The sequence below is a fragment of the Piliocolobus tephrosceles genome, unplaced genomic scaffold (genome assembly GCF_002776525.5).
Source record: "Piliocolobus tephrosceles isolate RC106 unplaced genomic scaffold, ASM277652v3 unscaffolded_43896, whole genome shotgun sequence".
Classification (NCBI taxonomy): domain Eukaryota; kingdom Metazoa; phylum Chordata; class Mammalia; order Primates; family Cercopithecidae; genus Piliocolobus; species Piliocolobus tephrosceles.
The window spans coordinates 1-17,212 of NW_022328638.1; the positions used below are offsets into that span (position 1 = coordinate 1).

Genomic DNA, 17,212 nt, shown 5'->3' on the forward strand with positions numbered 1-17,212 from the left:
TAATTTTCCCCATGGGATGGTGTATTAGTCCGTTCTCATGCTGCTGTAAAGAAACACCTGAAATTAGGTAATTATAAAGGGAAGAGGTTTAATTGACTCACAGTTCCACATGGTTGGGGAGGCCTCAGGAAACTTGCAATTATGGTGGAAGGCACCTCTTCACAGGGCAGCAGGAGAGAGAATGAGTGCCCAGTGAAGGGAAAGCCCATTATAAAACCATCAGCTCGTGTGAGAACTACCTCCCTATCACGAGAATATGATGGGGGAACCGTCCCTATGACCCAATTGTCTCTTCCTGGTCCCTCCCACGACACATGGGGATTATGGGAACTACAATTCAAGATGAGATTTGGGTGGGGACACAGCCAAACCATGTCAGAGGGCATTAATCTTATCATGAGGTATCCAGCCCCATGACCAAAACACCTCCCACTAAGCCCCACCTGCCAACACTGCATTAAGGATCAAACTTTAACGTGTTTTGATGGGGACAAACCATACCCAAACCATAGCAGGGGATACGTCAAAGAACAGGGGAGCCAACTGAAAGATCTCCAAGTAGCCAAAATTGCAACAGTTTGAGCAATAAAATAAACAACAGAGTATTGGTTTATAACCCAAAGTATGAAAAACTTGTGAGTCCATATTGATACAAATAATTGAATAAATAAGAGAGAATAGAAAATCTCTCAAATAGAAGAATTCCTAATAATTTGTGTAGTTACTCCTCTTCAAGGAAGTGGAGCGTAATTCTCCACTGCTGTAGTGAGCTGTGCCTGGTGACAGTCTTCTAAAAAGTATAATATGCATACTGGAGAAAAGGAATAACTGTAATGGAAAACCCTGGCATCTGTTACCTCCACTGGGTGATCAAAGTTATCAGTGATAAGTCTGTTGACGGCATATTCCCTTGATAAGATGTGATGAGAATGGTAGACACTTTGCCTCTGTGATCTTTCTCCCAGGAATACATAACCCCACTTCAGTTATGAGGAAAACATCAGATAAACCAAAACTGAAGAAAATTCTCCAGTGTCCTTTAAACTGTCAAGGTGATCCAAAATACCTTAAAACACTTAGTTTACAAGAGCCTAAGGAAACAGGGTGACTAAATGTAATGTGGAATATTGGATGAAGCTGTAGAACAAGAAAAAGACATTAGGTAAGAAGGAGCTCTGAATAAAGTGTAGACTTTATTTCATAATGTTATGTTATGAAAAAACTGCCATCGGAATTTCTGATATTATGTGAGAAAACTGCTGTGGTAATTTCAGATGGTAACGGTGAAGGAAATTTGGAGCCAGGTATACAAGAATTCTTTCCATCCTTTTAACTTTTCTGTAAATCTAAGTTATTCTAAAGTAAAACTTTTTTAAAAAGTAATTACATGTGCAGCAGCAGAGTAGACAGAGAAAAGAATTGCTGAACTTTATGACAGAACAATAGAAATGAGTCACTCTTTACAAAGAAAAAACTAGACTGAATAAAAATGAACAGAGCCCCAGAAACTGAAAGAAAATCTCTAATGTTTGTGTAATTTGAATCCCATAAGAAAAGGCTAAAAAAAATTCAAAGAAATAATGGCTAAAATTTTCCCAAGTGTGGCAAAGGTCATAAACCTAGAGATTCAACAAGCTGAGTAAATTCTATACAGGATAAACCCAAAGGAATTCATGCTAAGAAGCATAATTATGAAACTTCTGACAACTAAAGATAAAGAAAAAATCTGACAAGCAACAAAAGGGAAACAATATATTGCTTCTGGGGAAAAAGAATTGGAATGCCAGTGGATTTCTTATTAGAAACCACAGAGAACACATTTTTCAAGTGCTGAAAGAAAAGAATTGTTAACACAACTCTATATCCAGTGTAAGTATCTCTCGGAAATGAAGGGAAAATTGAGACATTCTCAGATGAAGGGAAACTAAGAGCTTATTGCCACCATACCTACCCCGAAAGAATGGAAGGAAGGAAGTTCTTGGAACAGAAAAGAAATCATAAAATGAAACTTTCAAGCATCAGGAAGGAAGAAAGAACAATGGAAAGAGTAAAAATGCTGGGAGATACAATACACTTGCCTTCCCTCTTGGGTTTTCTAATTTCGTTTGATGGTTGAAGGGAAAAATGTAACATTCTCTGATGTGGTTCTCAGTGTATACAGAGAAAATATTTAAGATTATCATGTTATAAACAGGAAGCCGATACATCTTTACACTTCACTTGAACTAGCAAAATATAATTCACCTGAACTAGTCACAGTGGACTGTGATAAGTAATATGTGTATAATTTAACATATAGAGTAACCACTAAAAAAAAACTTCAGTTGTATACTCAAAAACATAGAAACATAGGTAAGTAAAAAATTGAATTCAAAAACAAATGTTCAGGAGAGGAGATCAGGGAAAAATGAATAAAAATTCAAGGGAAGAAACAGAAAACAAATAAAATGGCAGATTAAAGCCCTAACACTTCAATAATTACATTAAATGGTCTAAATACACTAATTAAAAGACTGAAAGAATTGGTTTTTAAAATTCACCTAAATATATGCCATCTACACGAAATTCACTTCAAAAATAATAGGTAGATTGAAAGTAAAAGAATAGAAGAAGGTGTACCATGGAACATTAACCATAAAAAAGCAGGATTGGCTACGTTCATATCAAATAAAGCAGACTTCAGAGCACAGAAAATTGTTGATACAGAGTGATGTTACATGTCAGTCTGCCAAGAAGACAGCAATTTTTTTTCTTTTTTTTTTTTTTTGAGACAGAGTCTTGTTCTGTCGCCCAGGCTGGAGTGCAGTGGCGCGATCTCAGCTCACTGCAAACTCTGCCTGCTGGGTTCACGCCATTCTCCTAACTCAGCCTCCCAAGTAGCTGGGATTACAGGTACTCGCCACCACACCTGGCTAATTTTCTTTTCTTTTTTCTTTTCTTTTTCTTTTTTTTGTTTTTGTATTTTTAGTCGAGATGGGGTTTCACTGTGTTAGCCAGGATGGTCTCAATCTCCTGACCTCATGATCCACCCGTCTTGGCCTCCCAAAGTGCTGGGATTACAGGCATGAGCCACCGCGCCTGGCCTAAGACAGCAGTTTTAAAATCCTAAATGCTTCAACATTCCAAGAGATTACATCTTATGCAACTGTAGTACAATGTCAGTATCAGGAAGTTGACACTGGCACAACAGGTGTATAGTTCTGTGTTATTTATCACATGTATAGATTGGTATAACCACCACTACAGTCAAGTCAGCAGAACTATTCAGTCACCACAAAGAGCTTTTTCCTACCCCTTTATATAAAGTCAGCTCAACTCCTTTTACAATCCCTTAACTCATGGTAGTCACTAAGTTGGTAAGCTATCATTTCTTCTAATGCTTTTCAGCCCCTCCCTCTTCTCCCCTCCTGAAGCTTCTATGACACAATTGTTAGATATTACGTTATAGTCTTACAGGTCCCTGTGGCTTTAGCCTGTTTGCTGTCTGTTGTTTGGATTGGGTAATTTCTACTCTTCTCTATTAAAATTCATGGATTCTTTCCTCTGTCTTCTTTATTCTGCTGTTGAACCCATCCACTGAGCATTTATTTTTTAACTCTAAAATATCTACTTCATATATCTTCTCTTTCTTTGCTGAGACTTTCTGTTTTTGCTTCATGTTTCTGTTTGTTTAAACATTTATATGATGGCTTATTTAAAGACTTTATCAGATATTTTTAACTTCTGTGCCATCTCAGTGTTGGCATCTGTTGATTGTCTTTGCTTAATACAGTTGAAGTTGTCTTAGATCTTAGTATGACAAGTGATTTTAGATTGAACCTATTTGGCCGGGCGCGGTGGCTCACGCCTGTAATCCCAGCACTTTGGGAGGCTGAGGTGGGCGGATCGCCTGAGGTCAGGAGTTCGAGACCAGCCTGACCAACATGATGAAACCCCATCTAGCACTCCAGCCTGGCGACAGAGCGAGACTGTCTCAAAAAAAAAAAAAAAAAAAGATTGAACCTATTTGGAAATTATAAGATCTGTGTCTTATTTAATTAAATCTTCTCATGTAGCAGGCATTCTCTGACACCACTGTGGCAGGGGAGGTGGGGGGTGCTGCCTTATTATTGAAAGGTGGGCTGAAAGTCCAGCTTTCCTGCTCAGCCTCTGTCCGCACCTGGAGGAGGAGGGGTTGTCATTACCGCTGAATGGTAGTGGCAGTTCAGGATCCCCATTTTGCCTTCACTGATAATGCCCTGCATGGGAGGATCCGGAGTGCCTCCTTACTGCTCCCCATGGGACTTCGACTGACACTGGGGGGCAGGGGACCTTGTCACTGCCTGGCTTGGAGACATGTCTCAGCCCCCAGTCAACCCTCTCTGACATGTCCCTGGTGGAGCGGTAAGGGAGCCTTCTTCCAGCCTGGTGAGCACAGACATTTGAGTTCCCCACGTGGCCTTTCACGGCAGCAGTAGAGGTGGAGAATGTATTTTTTATTTTGTGTTTGGCTGAAATAAGAACAGTAGTTGTCTAAAAGTTTTCTGTCTTGCTAGGCTGCCTCTTTTCTGAACCTCTGGTTTGAGAGTACAAGTTTTGGGCTTTATGTTTTGTTTTGTTTTGTTTTTTCTGTCTCCACATTCATGTTGCTTGTTGCCAGCTTCTCCAGCTTCTAATTGGGAATATATCGTTGTCATTCCTTAAGTCCTGAGGTCCCTGAACAATCTGCTGTCTTCTCTCCACCTTTCAGCATCTTATGTTTTTAAATATATAATATCCATAGTGTTTAGCTATACCAGAAAAGACAGGAGGAAATACCTCTACTCCATATTCTAATAGAACATTGCTTTTTTATTTTAAATTTTTGACTCTTTGAAAATTTTTTTTACTATTATTCTTTTCTCACTTAATTCCTATTTGGAGAGCAAGATTTTTAAAAATCCTTTTAAAGTTTATTTAAACTCATTTCAGGGCCCATGATATGATTTCTCCTGGTTAAATGTTTCATATGTATTTGAAAATACGTGTTTTCCTTTTGGATCGGTGTTCTATAAATGGAGGTCATGTTGGTTGATAACATTCTTCAGGTCTTCTGTACTCCTCCTTATTTATTTGTAATCTACTTCTGTAAATTATTGAGAAAGGAGTTTTACTGTCCAGCTACAATTGTGGATTTGGTTATTCTTCCAGTTTCATCAGGATTTGCTTTATGTACTTTGAAGTAGTGTTATAAGATGGAAAAACATTTGTGATTGCTATATCCTCTTGATTAATTATTCCCTTTATCATTATGCAGAATTTCTCTTTATGTATGCTGTTTATATATTATGAAACCCATAATAAATAATATTGTCTAAAAAGATAACTTGAAAGATAATATTCTATTTAAAGAAAAGAATTCCAAGAATGAGAAAAGTATATTTTCATCCTCTTTTTTCCAGTTTATGGTGCTCTTTATCTCTATAAATTTTCTTATATAAACCAAAAATTTTCATAGTACCATTTTTCTTCTGTTGGGAACATTTAACATTTCTTGTAACACACATCAGTTGCTGATAAATTGTTTCCGTTTTTTTTTTTTTTTTTTTTTTGTCTGAAACATCTTTGCTAAGTATAGAATTTTAGGTTGATTTTTTTTCTTTCAATACTTTAAAAGTGTCACTTCATTGTCTTCCAGACTGTAAAATTTCTAACAAGAATTCAGCTTTAATTTTCTTTGTTCTTCTGCACATATTATGTCTTTTTCTGTCTGCATAAAATTTACTTTTTTTCAGCAGGTTTTAGCAATTTGATTATAATGTATATGGGTATGATTTTATGTTTCCTCTTGGCATTTATTTAGCTTCTTGGATCTGCAGGCTTATGTAGGTCATTAAAATTGGCAAATTTTGGCCACTGTTGCTTCAAAATTTTCTCTCCCGTTTTTCTTCTGGAATGCTGATTACATATATGTTAGACTACAAATTTATTTAACCACAGATCACAGATAACTCTGTTTATTATTTTCCAGTCTCTCTATGTGTTGCCCAGTCTGGTCTTGAACTCCCAGCTTCAGGCAATCCTCCTGCCCCACCCTCCCAAATACCGGGGATTACAGGTGTCACTGTGCCTGGCCGTATGGGCCATTTCTTATTTGGTTGTTACTGATTGATTTTTCTCCTTGATAAGAGTCTTGTATACCTAGTAGTTTTTTATTGGGTGCTAGATATTGTGAATTTTACATTGTCAGTTGCTAGATTTTGTTGTATTCTTTTACGTATTTCTGAGCCTTTTCTGGGATGTAGTTAAGTTACTTGGAATTAGTTCGATCATGTCAAGAGACACTTTAAGCTTTGTTGTGTTGGATTCAGAGCTCACTTTAGTCTAGAATTAATTTGGTCCCTCTTCTAAAGCAGTACCCTTCTGGTTATTCTACCCTGTTGGTCATTAATTAGGAGGTTTTTCTACCCTGGTTGGTGATGATCGTTGTCTATCAACAACAAAATCTAGCAACTCACAATGTAAAATTCACAATATCTAGCACCCAATAAAAAATTACTAGGTATGAATGACCATTCCTACCTTTGTGTACGCTGCAGTGATTTTTCAGCCTATTCTTTTTCACTGGTCTTTTCCTAACCTTGAGTGATCTTCTTATATGCTTATACAAGTCAGTACTCAGGACACCCTTCTGCAGATCTCCAGCGTTTTATATCAGCTCTCTCTTCACTGGCATTTACTCCCACAAGTTCTAGTTGCCAGGGATTCCTTAAACATCCCATTTTGTCACGTCAGCTTACCGAGTCTGCCGGCCTCTGTTTTGGTGTTCTCTTTTTCTGCTCCGGGTTGGCCACTCTCTCACAAGTAGCCTTTGATAATCATAGGGCTCACTTCATTGTTTCTCTGCTTTCAAGGATCCCTGTCTGCACTGCCTCTTGGCTAAAACCTAATTACCATTTTTTATATTTTGTTTGGTTTTTTAGTTGTCTGTTATGGAGCAGTAAGTCAGTTCCTTTTACCCTGTTACAGCCAGATATGGAAGTCCTCATGAAATCTCTTCCTTGACACCCAAGACATTGGCCATTTTAGAATTTTGTGTTATTTAGGTGTGCAATTTAGGGGTTCAAGGAGATTGACCATTTATAAGAATAAGAGAATGTTTTCTGGCCAGGTATGGTGGCTCACACCGCTATACTTTGGGAGGCCAGGGTGAGACAATTGCTTGAGGCCAGGAGTTCGAGACTAGCCTAGGTAACATAGTAAGACTCTGTCTTTACAAAAAAAACTTTAAAAAATTAGCCAGATATGGTGGTGCACACCTGTAGTCCCAGCTACTCAGGAGGCTGAGGCAGGAGGATTACTTGAACCCAGGAGTTTGAGGCTTCAGTGAGCCATGGTCGCACCACTGCACTTCAGCCTGAGTGACAAAGGGACCCTGTCTCTAAAAAAAGAGTAAGAAAATAAAGAAAATGGTTTTTTTGGGTTACTTCCTCAAAGAAGGTCCAGTGAGCACCCTGAATATGCGCCTTCTGAAACTGTACCTTTTTCACATTCAGAAACAGTAGAACCTATGCAACTAATGCAAATGCTAAATTATTTCCCATTTATAGGATACTGCTTTACAAAACCAGAACTGATCTTCACATTGGAGCAAGGAGAAGATCCGTGGTTATTAGAGGAGGAGAAAGGATTTCTAAGCAGGAACTCCCCAGGTGAGTTACTGAATTCAATGAGCCTTGAAGGACTCACACAACCCAGCATATAGTCATAATAATGGTTAAATTGTATACAGTGAAAAGATACAAAGAAAAATCAGCAAACATAAAAGGTACATGGGGCAAAGTTCATAGGAAACAAACCGTAAGCTTCTGAGAGTTCATACAGTTCCCCAAGCACAGTTCCCTAAGCAAGGAATTGCGAAAACCCATGTAAATGTTGTGTACCCAGAATTGGTGCCCAGGATTTTTATTGCGGGCTAACAATGTAGACACCCTCTGTCTAGCATGTGCCAAAAATCCAGACTTTGAGGTGGAAAACCGGTGTTCTCTATCATATTGTTTGTACAGGGCTGGCACAGTGAGCTCCTCAGCAGTTATGGGAATCTTGTTTCTAGATGCCAGCCAAAGGCAAACCTAATAAGAAAGTCTTTCTAAGAGTAGCAGTCTCAGGCCTACTGTTTCAACTCTTGTCTATACAAAACCTATGCAAATCCCTGGCATAACATAGAATAAGACAAACATATTTACCCTATCAACGAATGTAAGTGGATTAAATGCACCTATTAAGAGAAAATTCTATTGGATTTTGTTTAAGAGGTATATTTAAAAAATAATTGGAGAAGTTCAAAATACAGTTATGAATTGCTAAGGCAATAAACTACAATAATTCAGGTTTTATTTGCTTTAAATTCCTACTGCTATTGCATAATCTTGGAATACTTTATCCTATACTTTATCTCTTCTTTTTGTGAACTCAATAACTAACACTAAAGTTAAATTCAGGTCAAAAAATAGAGAAAAGAAAGGGCATTTTGATAATGCTAAAGTAGTTTAAAAGGATATGTTAAAAGTAGACAACTTTAAAATATATTTAAGAGTTTTGAATATTTGTGCACTATATTAGCGGGTTTCATAAAACAAAAAACCGCAAGTGTTCTGAGGAAATACGGAAACATATAGGTAGCGTAGCCTTTAATTTACCTTTTTGATTTCATACCGGAACCAGAGGATCACAACTGAGATCCTAGACTAGTGCTCAGCAAATGGGGACACAGGGAAAATTCTACCTGCTCCCTATTTCGGTCAGGAAAGATTTTTCTAGAACACAGCCATAGCTGTTCATTTACATGCTAATGCTGCGAGGTAGAAATGAGTAGCTGCAACAGAGACCACGTGATGAGCCCAGCGGAGAACATTTACCCTCTGGCCTTTTCAGAAAAAGTTTACTGACTCCTGCTCTAGAAGTTATAAATAACATATTTTATAAAAATGAATCTGATGTGTCTTTCAAAACTCTACTCTGTTAACAAAGAATGAACCCATTTTAAAATGACCATGGGACACTGACAAAATATAAAAGTAGTTTGTGCAAACATCAATAAATTCCACAAAGTAAGGATAGTATTGTCCAGTAAAACTATAAATTGCAAACAATGTGAGAAGAATTAAAGTCTGTCTGTCTTAAAATCAATAAGGACTATATATCTTTAAAAACATATTTAATCAAAGAGTAAATGAAAATCAAAATTGTCCAATATCCAGAAAATTTCAAAGGTAAAAAACATGCATATTAGAACCTTTGGGATATAGATAAAGCAGTGCTTAGAAAAAACTTTTAGTCTTATATTAGTCTCATATACTTGTTTTTTAAAGTGAGAACGTTTTCAAAGAAAACTAAGCAAAGCAAAAGATGTAATAAAAATAAGACCATATCAGTGTAAATTTTAAAGCCAAAAGTGGCTCTTGTAATAAAAATGACTGAATAAAATAGATAATCTCAATTAGAAAAAGGGGGAAAGCACTATTACTCACTTAAAGTTTTGATTTAAATTCCTACTTCTGTGGTATAGTTTGAAATCCTTTAGTGTATGCCTTATCTCTTCTTTTTGTAAACTCCTAATCTACTTGATAGATGTGTTTAAAAAAAATGAAACACTGTGCCAGAGAGCACATAGTTATTGAATGAGCTCCATTCCTACCTGGATTATAATCCACTAAAAACAATGGTCTCTGCTTTACTCTTCTATATATTGAGTCCATGCAATATAACATGTAAGTATTTTTAATAATATTGTGTATTAACTTCAAAGCCACTTGGGAGAGGTATTTCTTATTGATTCATTCAAAAAACATTATCCCTAAATGCAAACACCCAAGTCAAATTTCTGAGACTTTTGAATAATCAGGTGTAGGTTAGCATTGGGTCTGAGCACTTGTGTAGGAAAGAGGAGGTAATTTTGAGGCACACTGCTTTTTAAGAGTCACTGTCTTCATTTATATTACAGAGAGGTAAAAGCATATCAGAATGAAGGTTATATTTTGTAAAGGAGAACAAAGCTGCATAAAATAATGCTATTGATTAAAAAGTGAACTATTATTTTACGTACAACTAAGCAAGAGAAAATGCCATTTAACTGTGCACGAGAAGTAAGTTTTAAAATACTCCCTAATTTGAATGATGGTAACTTTCTTAAAAAATAATGAGTGTCAGATATATGAGTACTATCCATATATCCCTTGTTAAAATGAATAATATAGACAGTAACTACTTTCAGATTGTAAATAAATGTTCCTTACATTTGTGGGAAGACACAAGAAGCCTTTTGTGTGTATGTAATTTGGGAAATGCTTTGCGTTGCCTGAAGGGCATCTAGAATCTACATAGGTCTAAGGCTAAAAAGCAGAGTGACTCAGAGAAAGAATAGAAGACTGTTGCTGACAATATACTATTTACTGGTGATATCCTGTCAAGACTAGAGCAGAAAAGACTGTGGGCTATTGCAGTGACAGCTAGAACATGTAATGGGCCTGCAGTTAGTGTAAACCCTTCTTTTCCTGAGTATCTCTTAGGGCACTAAGGCAGTGTATTTAAAGCCTGGGGCTGACATTTTTGCATGGAATGTGGGTAGCAGTAAGGCAATAGCAGTCACATATACACAAGAAATTTATGATAAATAAATATAAAGGATACGTGTAAAGTTTTTAAGTCCAGGTTAAAATGTATGATCCTTAAGGTTCTCACAGTCAATAAAAACTAGTAATGTTAAACAGTAGATTGAAAACAGAATTAAGGATGGGACAAAGGCAAGGCTGGTTTTAGGGAAAAGAGTGAGCAAACTGAAAAGACAAAAGATTTGATGATCTAAAAAGATTCGCTATTGACCAGGTGCAGTGGCTCATGCCTGTAATCCTAGCACTTAGGGAGGCCGAGACAGGTGGATCACCTGAGATCAAGAGTTTGAGAGCAGCCTGGCCAACATGGCAAAACCTTATATCTACTAAAAATACAAAAATTAGCCAGGCATGGTGGCACATGCCTGTAATCCCAGCTACTCAGGAGGCTGAGACAGGAGAATCACTTGAACCCAGGAGGCAGAAGTTGCATTGAGCCAAGATCTCACCACTATACTCCAACCTGGGTGACAGTGAGACTCCATCTCAAAAAAAAAAAAAAAAAGATTTGCTATTGAACAACCCTGATACAATAAACCAAGTCACCAGAGCTAGGGCAGAGCAGTGAATCCAATCTAGGTGGAAAAATGACTTTAACTCCCATCAATTTTACATTTCTACTTACACATTTGTGTTCCTTTGATGATAATACAGACAGAATTAAAATGTGGTCTACAGTAGTATTTCTTTCAACATAAGGAAATTGGTGCCATTATAAATTTATTTTGTGATACGTAGAAAGGAAATTGAGCTCCAACTGGACTATTGTAGGCTAATGATTATTCTACCATTGTAATGTGTGTTTGCATAAGAATCTAGACTAGCATTACTCCCTAAGGCAAACCCTGTCTCAGATAAAACCACTAATCAATCCATTGATTTTTGTTGTTATCTACTTCATTTTGGTAATCTTTTTTTATTCATCCCATTCTCTGATTTTCCTGTTCCCAGGATCCAATACTCTTACATATACACCATTTTCAGTCTTTTTGTTGATTTATATCCTCTTCTCTATTCAGTTTTGAAATTTTTATTTTAAGATGCCAAATACAGACGTATATTCATTTCCCATTTCTTTTTCTACTACAAAAAAAATTTAAGCTAAAAAGGGAATATAGGGAATATACTTGAAATTACTTTATTGTTGAGAAACTGAGCCAGAAACTCAGGAATCAAATACATAATAAGGCATATATATACATATATGTCCCATTCCATAAGAAATGTGTTAAATATCATAAAGTTTGTTTAATTTTATCATTTTTAGAAGACTCCCAACCTGATGAAATCTCAGAGAAGAGCCCAGAAACTCAAGGCAAACATTTCTGGCAAGTTTTATTCACCAATAAATTATTGACTACAGAGCAAGAAATTTCAGGAAAACCACATAATCGGGACATAAACATTTTTCCTGCAAGAATGATGCCTTGTAAATGTGGCACTGTGGGGTCTGCTTACCAGGGTCTCATCCCGATGGCCCCACACTGTCAGTATTCAAAAGAAAAGGCTCATGAGCATAATGTATGTGACAAATGTCTCATCAGTATTAAGGATGGCAGAACTAACACTCAAGAGAAATCTTTTGCTTATAGTAAAAGTGTGAAAACCCTCAGTCATAAGGAGGACGTTATTCAATATCAGACAATTCATACTTTGGGGCAAGATTTTGAATATAATGGAAGTAGAAAAGCTTTTCTTAAAAAGGCTGCCCTTGTTACATCTGAAAGTACCTACCCAAAAGGAAAATCTTACAATTTCAATAAATTTGGGGAAAACAAATATGATAAATCAACCTTTATTATTCCTCAGAACATTCATCCAGAGAAGAGTCACGATGAGTTTAATGATACTGAAAATTGTTTCTGTAGGATCACTCACAAAACTCCAACAGGAGGGAAATCTTTCAGCCAAAAGTCACATATTAGAGAATGTCATAGAGTTCATATAGGGATGAAACCCTTTGAATATGGAAAAAGTTTCAACCATAGTTCAATCCTCCCAGTGCATCAGAGAACTCATGCAACAGATAAATACTCTGATTATAACCCATGTACAGAGACGTTCAGCTACCAGTCAACTCTCAGTGTACATCCGAAGGTTCACATAAGGGAAAAACCCTGTGAGTATAATGAATGTGGAAAATCCTGCTCTATTAATTCACGCTTGATTTGGCCTCAGAAAAGTCACACAGGGGAGAAACCTTATGAATGTCGTGAATGCGGGAAAGCCTTCAGTGAGAAGTCACGCCTAAGAAAACATCAGAGAACTCACACAGGAGAGAAACCGTATCAGTGTGATGGATGTGAGAAAGCTTTCAGTGCAAAGTCAGGCCTAAGAATACACCAGAGAACCCACACAGGGGAGAAACCATTCGAATGTCCTGAATGTGGGAAATCTTTTAACTATAAGTCAATCCTCATAGTGCATCAGAGAACTCACACAGGGGAGAAACCTTTTGAATGTAATGAATGTGGGAAATCTTTCAGCCATATGTCAGGCCTAAGGAATCATCGAAGAACTCACACAGGGGAAAGACCATATAAATGTGATGAATGTGGGAAAGCTTTCAAACTGAAGTCAGGCCTGAGGAAACATCATAGAACACACACAGGGGAGAAGCCCTACACATGTAATCAGTGTGGAAAAGCTTTCGGTCAGAAATCACAACTCAGAGGACATCATAGAATTCACACAGGGGAAAAACCCTATACATGTAATCATTGTGGGGAAGCTTTCAGTCAGAAATCAAACCTCAGAGTACATCACAGAACTCATACTGGGGAGAAACCCTATCAGTGTGAGGAGTGTGGAAAAACTTTCAGGCAGAAATCAAATCTCAGAGGGCATCAGAGAACTCACACTGGGGAGAAGCCCTATGAATGTGATGAATGTGGAAAAGCTTTCAGTGAGAAGTCGGTCCTAAGAAAACATGAGCGAACTCATACTGGGGAGAAACCATATAATTGTAATCAGTGTGGGGAAGCTTTCAGTCAGAAATCCAATCTCAGAGTACATCAGAGAACTCACACAGGGGAGAAACCCTATAAATGTGATAAATGTGGAAAAACTTTCAGTCAAAAATCAAGCCTTAGAGAACATCAGAAAGCCCACCCAGGGGATTAGACATATGCATATAAAGAACATGAAAAAACTCTGAGCTGGAAATCAAACCTCACAATACATAAATGAACACACAGGAGAGAATGGTTAACATAGCACTGGAATTTCCTCTACAATTTCAGCCTCCACCAAATGTCAAAGAATAGAAGATGAATTGTTGAAATGTATTTTATATGGGCATTCTTTCAGCCAGAGCACAGACTTCCATGGATATTACAGAACTCACCCAGCAAAGAAACCCTATAAAGATAATGAATATAGAAAATACTCATGTGAACTCACTTCTCAGAAAACTCATGCTGCAGAAGAGCTCTGAGAAAGTAATAAAAATGTGACAACTTTGTGCCGACAATCAAAACTCTTTCATCATCAATCACACAATGACAAAAGCTAGAATATAATAAGTGTGTGATAAACTTTAATGAAAAGTCAGTACCGCAGAAAATACATTCAAGAGAGAGACCTCATAGTATATTAAACAAGAAATGAAGTTAATGGACGTGGGAAATTCTTCTGCCATGTCGACCCTCATTTTAACCTACACAGAGGTAATCCCTATATGTCACATAATAACTATTGAAACGTTCACTAGTAATCATTTTCACTTCTCTCTCATGCCACGCCTGGCCTAAATTTCTCAACTGCTCTGTCATATAAATGGGGTCATATTGTTACCCTCTAGCTAGTGGAATATGGGGGTCCGTGACAGGTCTTAAGTACATCAGCAAAATTCTCAATATTTTCTTCTATCCCTCATTAGAATGGAATGGAGGAAAACCTTGGGACTCAGGCTCTGATGATAGAAAATACAAGATGGTAGGAACCAAGGTCAGAGAAGGACCCTGTGGCATGGAGTTTTCTCCTCCACGTACACAGTTGGACTTTCTGCAGTGAGGAAATAAATGTGTTCTCTGCTGAACTTCTAAAGGGTTGGGTATACTTGATACTGACAGAAACTCAACAACCCTCACATAATAAAACTCACAAGTATGATTTTTCAGGACATCTGAACTCAGTGTATGTCAGAAAAGTCACATAGGACAAACCTCAGACAGCATCCTGAATGACCATTGCTTTTATTCCCAAGTCTTCCTCATCGGACAGGTAATATCCTAAGAAATCTGACATTTTAACAAATTTAGGAAATTCTTCACACACACGCACACACGCACGCGCACACACCCAGAATCTCATTAAATATTTGATAATTTAATTTTGAATGTGTGAAATTTTCAACAAATTATCATATTTTATATCAGAGCCTGTTACAAGGGGAAAAATCTATCAGTTTAAGAAAGGTAAGTAATAGCCTTTATCTAGATATTGCAATATCAGAACTGTTTCATATATAATATCAAAACTTTTAATGAAATGTAACATTGATTAATAGACATTCAGTATAATAAAAAGCTTAAAAAGAACAAGAAATAAATTGCATAAACTGAAAAGCAGTGTTGCAAATATGTGAGTGTTTTGTGAGTTATTGATTGTTTATGTATGTATATGTGCATGGTACTTACCAGGTGTTTGTTTTATATGTTTCTTAGACCTCAACATTGCTATAAGAGAATTGTGTTCCCCTTGCTTTATAACTACTTTGACATCAACTACACTTTGCCACATGAATATTAATAACCTTTTATGGAAAATATCTGATACCACATTCCCTTTCTCCTGCTGCCTTCTAACATGTCTGTGTAGTAAAGGCCATTGTTACTAAACTGCCTCTTTTCAAGGAAGCCAGTGTCAACCAATAAATTTCTCTCTCTCTTTGTGTGTCTCTCACACACAAATACACAAGCAAGTATATATATATCTTCAACATCACTGATTCTTTCCTAGCAGTGTTGAGTACAATAATGGACACTTGGGAGGCAATCTTTATTTATGGTACTGTATTTTTCATTTTTAGCAGTTTAATTTTGTTACAGTTTTTATCTCTCCGTCACAGTTACCTACCTGATACTTCATGTTGTCTAGTTTTCCCACTGGAGTCACTTTCTATGGCATTTGGCATTCTTTCTCTCAGTTAAACAACTGCTTGGATCTTTGTTTCTCTCTACAACCACCTAGTTTTCCAGATAGCTTTTTTGCTCTGTGGCCTCAGACATCTGGTGCATTGAAGAAAAGTTAAAGCCTTCCCAACTGTTTTCTTGTTTCATGGATAGAGAGCAGTGCTCTTGCCTGCTCTCTATTTCTCTGAGTTGTAACTAAATGTCATCAGTTGTTTTTTGACAAATGTTTCAGGGTAATTTGATGGAAAAATGATCATTGTTTTAAAAAATGATGCTAAGATAATTGTATTACTCCATTCTCACACTAGTAAGAAGAAAATCCCAAGACTGGGTAATTTGTAAAGGAAAGAGGTTTAATTGACTCTCAGTTCTGCATTGCTGGGGAGGCCTCAGAAAACATAAGATCATGGCAGAAGGCAAAGAAGCAGGCACGTTTTTTACAGGGCAGCACAGTGAGTGCAGCAGGGCAAATGCCAGATGCTGTAAAACCAACAGATCTCATGAGAGTCAGTCACTGTCGCAAGAACAGCATGGGGAAAACTGCCCCCCATGATCCAGTGACCTCCAGCTGGTCCCACCCATAACACGTGGGGATTATGGGGATTACAATTCAAGATGAGGTTTTGGGTGGAGACACAGGCAAACTGTATCAATAATGATACTTGTAAATGCAACTTGATCTTTACACCATAATTTAAAACTTACTCAAAATCACAGAACCAAACAAAATCACTAAAAGTACAAAATTTATGATACAAAACAAAAGAAACTGACTGGATATGGTGGCTTGCCTGTGTAATCCCAGCACTTTGGGAGGCCAAGGCAGGAGGATTGCTTGAAGCCAGGAGTTCAAGACCACCCTGCACAACATGAGACCCTATCTCTACAAAAAATGAAATTAACCAAGCATAGTGGCATGTGCCTGTAGTCCTAGTCCTAACTCCTTGGGAGGCTGAGGTGGGAGGATTGCTTGTGCCCAGGAGTTTGAGGCTGTGGTGAGCTGTGATCCTGCCACTGTACTCCAGCCTGGGTAACAGAGCAAGACTCTGTCTCTTAAAAAAAAAAAAAAAAAAAAAGTTTATAATACAGAAAATGCAGTTATAATGGACCAAAAAAAGGAAAACATTAAAATAGATATTTCACTGAAGATATATAGTTGGCCAATAAATACCAGAAAGAGTGTCCAAAGCTGTGGTCAGCAAGAAAGTGCATGTTCATGTGATAGCAATACAAATCCATATTGTAGTTCCTTATAAAGATAACAGTACCTTACCTACAACCAGCAATTTTCATTCTAGGCATTTACCCCAGAGAAACACAAAGAATTATATGCAGATAGGGGCGTGCCCAAGATGGCCAAATAGGAACAGCTCCAGCCTCCAGCTCCCAGAGTGAGCAACACAGAAGACGGTTGATTTCTGCATTTTCAGCTGAGGTACCAGGTTCATC

General features: G+C 37.3%; 1 protein-coding gene across 1 annotated transcript; it reads left to right on the forward strand.

Annotated features, from left to right (window-relative positions):
* Nucleotides 1-7,568: 7,568 nt before the first annotated feature.
* On the forward strand, nt 7,569-16,603 carry LOC113224186 (zinc finger protein 782-like; the record flags this gene model as incomplete). Its single annotated transcript, XM_026453463.2, has 2 exons — nt 7,569-7,670; nt 11,896-16,603. Coding segments are annotated over 2 exons (1,958 nt in total), but the record flags the coding sequence as incomplete, so codon positions are not given.
* Nucleotides 16,604-17,212: the final 609 nt, after the last annotated feature.